This window comes from Pteropus vampyrus, unplaced genomic scaffold (genome assembly GCF_000151845.1).
Source record: "Pteropus vampyrus isolate Shadow unplaced genomic scaffold, Pvam_2.0 Scaffold252, whole genome shotgun sequence".
NCBI classification, from domain to species: domain Eukaryota; kingdom Metazoa; phylum Chordata; class Mammalia; order Chiroptera; family Pteropodidae; genus Pteropus; species Pteropus vampyrus.
In genome coordinates this window covers 1,123,044-1,125,160 of record NW_011889033.1, presented here as the reverse complement: position 1 = coordinate 1,125,160, position 2,117 = coordinate 1,123,044, and the positions used below count along the sequence as shown (strand labels likewise).

The window sequence follows — 2,117 nt, the reverse complement described above, 5'->3', positions numbered from 1 at the left end:
ACCTGCCTTCCCCAGAGGGCAGAGTGTTCCCACACAGCAGTGATACCTTTTACAGGGGCTTCGTGGTTTTCTGGTTCTTCACCCTCAGAATGTCCTGGGATCTTTACCTTTTTCTTCTTAGAATCTGCACCAACTAAATAGAGATTTAAAAAAAAAATAGATTTCGCATTTACGACAGCAGCTACCGCTTACTGAGTCTGCCGTGGCCAGGCCCCTTATAGCCGTCATCTTGCTCATTCCCCAAGCAACCCAGCCCCACGGGGCTTCTCCAGGTCAGGTGAGGAAACGGGGAGACCTTCTGCCTTAACTTGGTGCGAAATGCAACGACTAACGGATTCTACATGTCCTGAATTCATAGCATTAATAATTTTAACAAAGCCCCGAGCATAAGCTCGCCACACACCTTCCGAAAGCTTGCGCTTTCTTCTCCCTGGACTGGTTTGCACTCCTTCCCCGGCCGTGTCTCTCCCGTGGGCTCCATCTCCATCCTTGCCCCGGCTCCTCTTCCCTGCGGCGCTGGCCTTGGCGTCCGCGCCCCCGGCCGCCTGCTCCGTCTCCTGCCCTGCCTTGTGCCTTTTCGGTTTGTGGCTCTTTGAGCTCTCTCGGTGGTTTGCTAACTTCAGTTCTTTCTTCGCTTCTTTCCTCTCTCTCTTGTTCTTCTTCGCCTCTGCTTGTCCTTCCGTGGTGTCGTTTGCTCTGGGGGGTGGCACCTTGGTGGAGGTTTCTGCAGGTGGGTGTGCCACCTGGTTGTGTGGCCGTTCGTCTTGCCCCTTACTGACCGGTCCCTTGTTATTAAACAAAACCAAGAAACACGTAAGTCCTCCCTCCAGACTCGCTTGTGCACACCACGGCGTGTATCTGCCGAACACACTGTTCCCGGGACAAGGTCTCACCGTTTTAGAACTGTGACACACACACACACACACACACACACACACACACAGTCGTTAAAATGTAGGAGTAAATGTACACAGTGCGAAGGACTCCCTCAGCCCACAGCCCTCTCTGCACTTAGCAGACATTTTCGTTCCCCTGGAAAAGTGAAGAACCCTTAAATCACTTCAGCCAGACATTGAATTTTGGGTCACTAGTCACCTTTCTTATCAAAGGTGAGCACCTAGGTGTGGCAGAAACCACTAGAGTTATGCATCTGAAGACCTGGGTTCAAGTTCCAGCTCGGGTCAATTACGAGCCAAGTGACTCAGGGCAAGTTACATTGATCTGCTCAACTCTTTTTGCTCATCTGCAAAATGACAGGCAGTGAAACGTACCTCATACAGTTGATGTATGAGTAAAACGAGGCAAGAAATGCCATGCGCTTAGCGCAGGGGATGCTTAGTAACGCGGCCAGCGTACGGGAGGGTTTTGTAAACTACCCAAGAGTGGACGGAGGCACAATCTAATCGTCACTCCGATGCAGCGGTTACCCTCAGAGGAGCAGTCAGGGACCCCTGGACAGCATGTCAAGCACGGTGGGTAAGGGATCACAGACAACTAAATGACCAGGCACACTGGGATGAGATAAACTCCCCATTTACCGCACTACCTGATTCAAACCAGCACACAAATCCTAGTTTTAAAAATGACTTCAGCATAGCTAGTCCCAGTGCCTGCTGTGCTCCCTGACTCTACACCAGACCCTGCTCAGCAGAGGGCGCAGAGCCGTCTATTCAGTGGCCTGTGGGCCTGAAGCGTCTGGAGGGGACGAGAGATGGCCGGTGGCGGCAGCTCCAGGAAAGCACGGGCCCTGCGCGCCTGCACGCACCTGCACACCTGGCCACTCCATCTCTGTAAGTTAGCAGCCAGCCTACCTCACAAGTCACCTCTAGTCCTCTCGCTTTGGGAGACTGTCTCACAAGAAGGGAGCTGCTGCCCCCATGCTGGACTCAACAAAGGAGGTCTGGTCACCCGGGTCTGACCTTGATGCCGAGAGAGCAGCCCTCGGGGAATGGATGGTAAACTAAACTGTCGGCGTTTTCAGAGAAACCGAGTAGTCCAGGCATGTGGCGGGGTGAGGGAGAGGCAGAGAATGAGCCCAGAAACGGACTCTGGAGGAAGAGGGGGACAAAGAGACTCCGAAGAAACCTCACGCCTGTCCTATAATGTTTGTGCGGCAC

The 2,117-nt window shown here is 53.2% G+C and overlaps 1 protein-coding gene across 4 annotated transcripts in view; it reads right to left on the bottom strand.

Moving 5' to 3' along the window:
• LYAR (Ly1 antibody reactive) overlaps positions 1–2,117 on the bottom strand; it is a 20,158-nt gene that overhangs the window by 5,493 nt on the left and 12,548 nt on the right. For 3 of the 4 annotated variants that reach the window (XM_023520201.1, XM_023520202.1, XM_023520200.1), the window contains 2 exons: positions 404–785; positions 1–133 (listed from right to left, as the gene is read on the bottom strand). In XM_023520201.1, the coding sequence (XP_023375969.1) occupies positions 1–133; positions 404–785 (515 nt within the window). The remainder of the gene's footprint in view (positions 134–403; positions 786–2,117) is intronic. The other variant, XM_011374662.2, reaches the window with a different exon arrangement.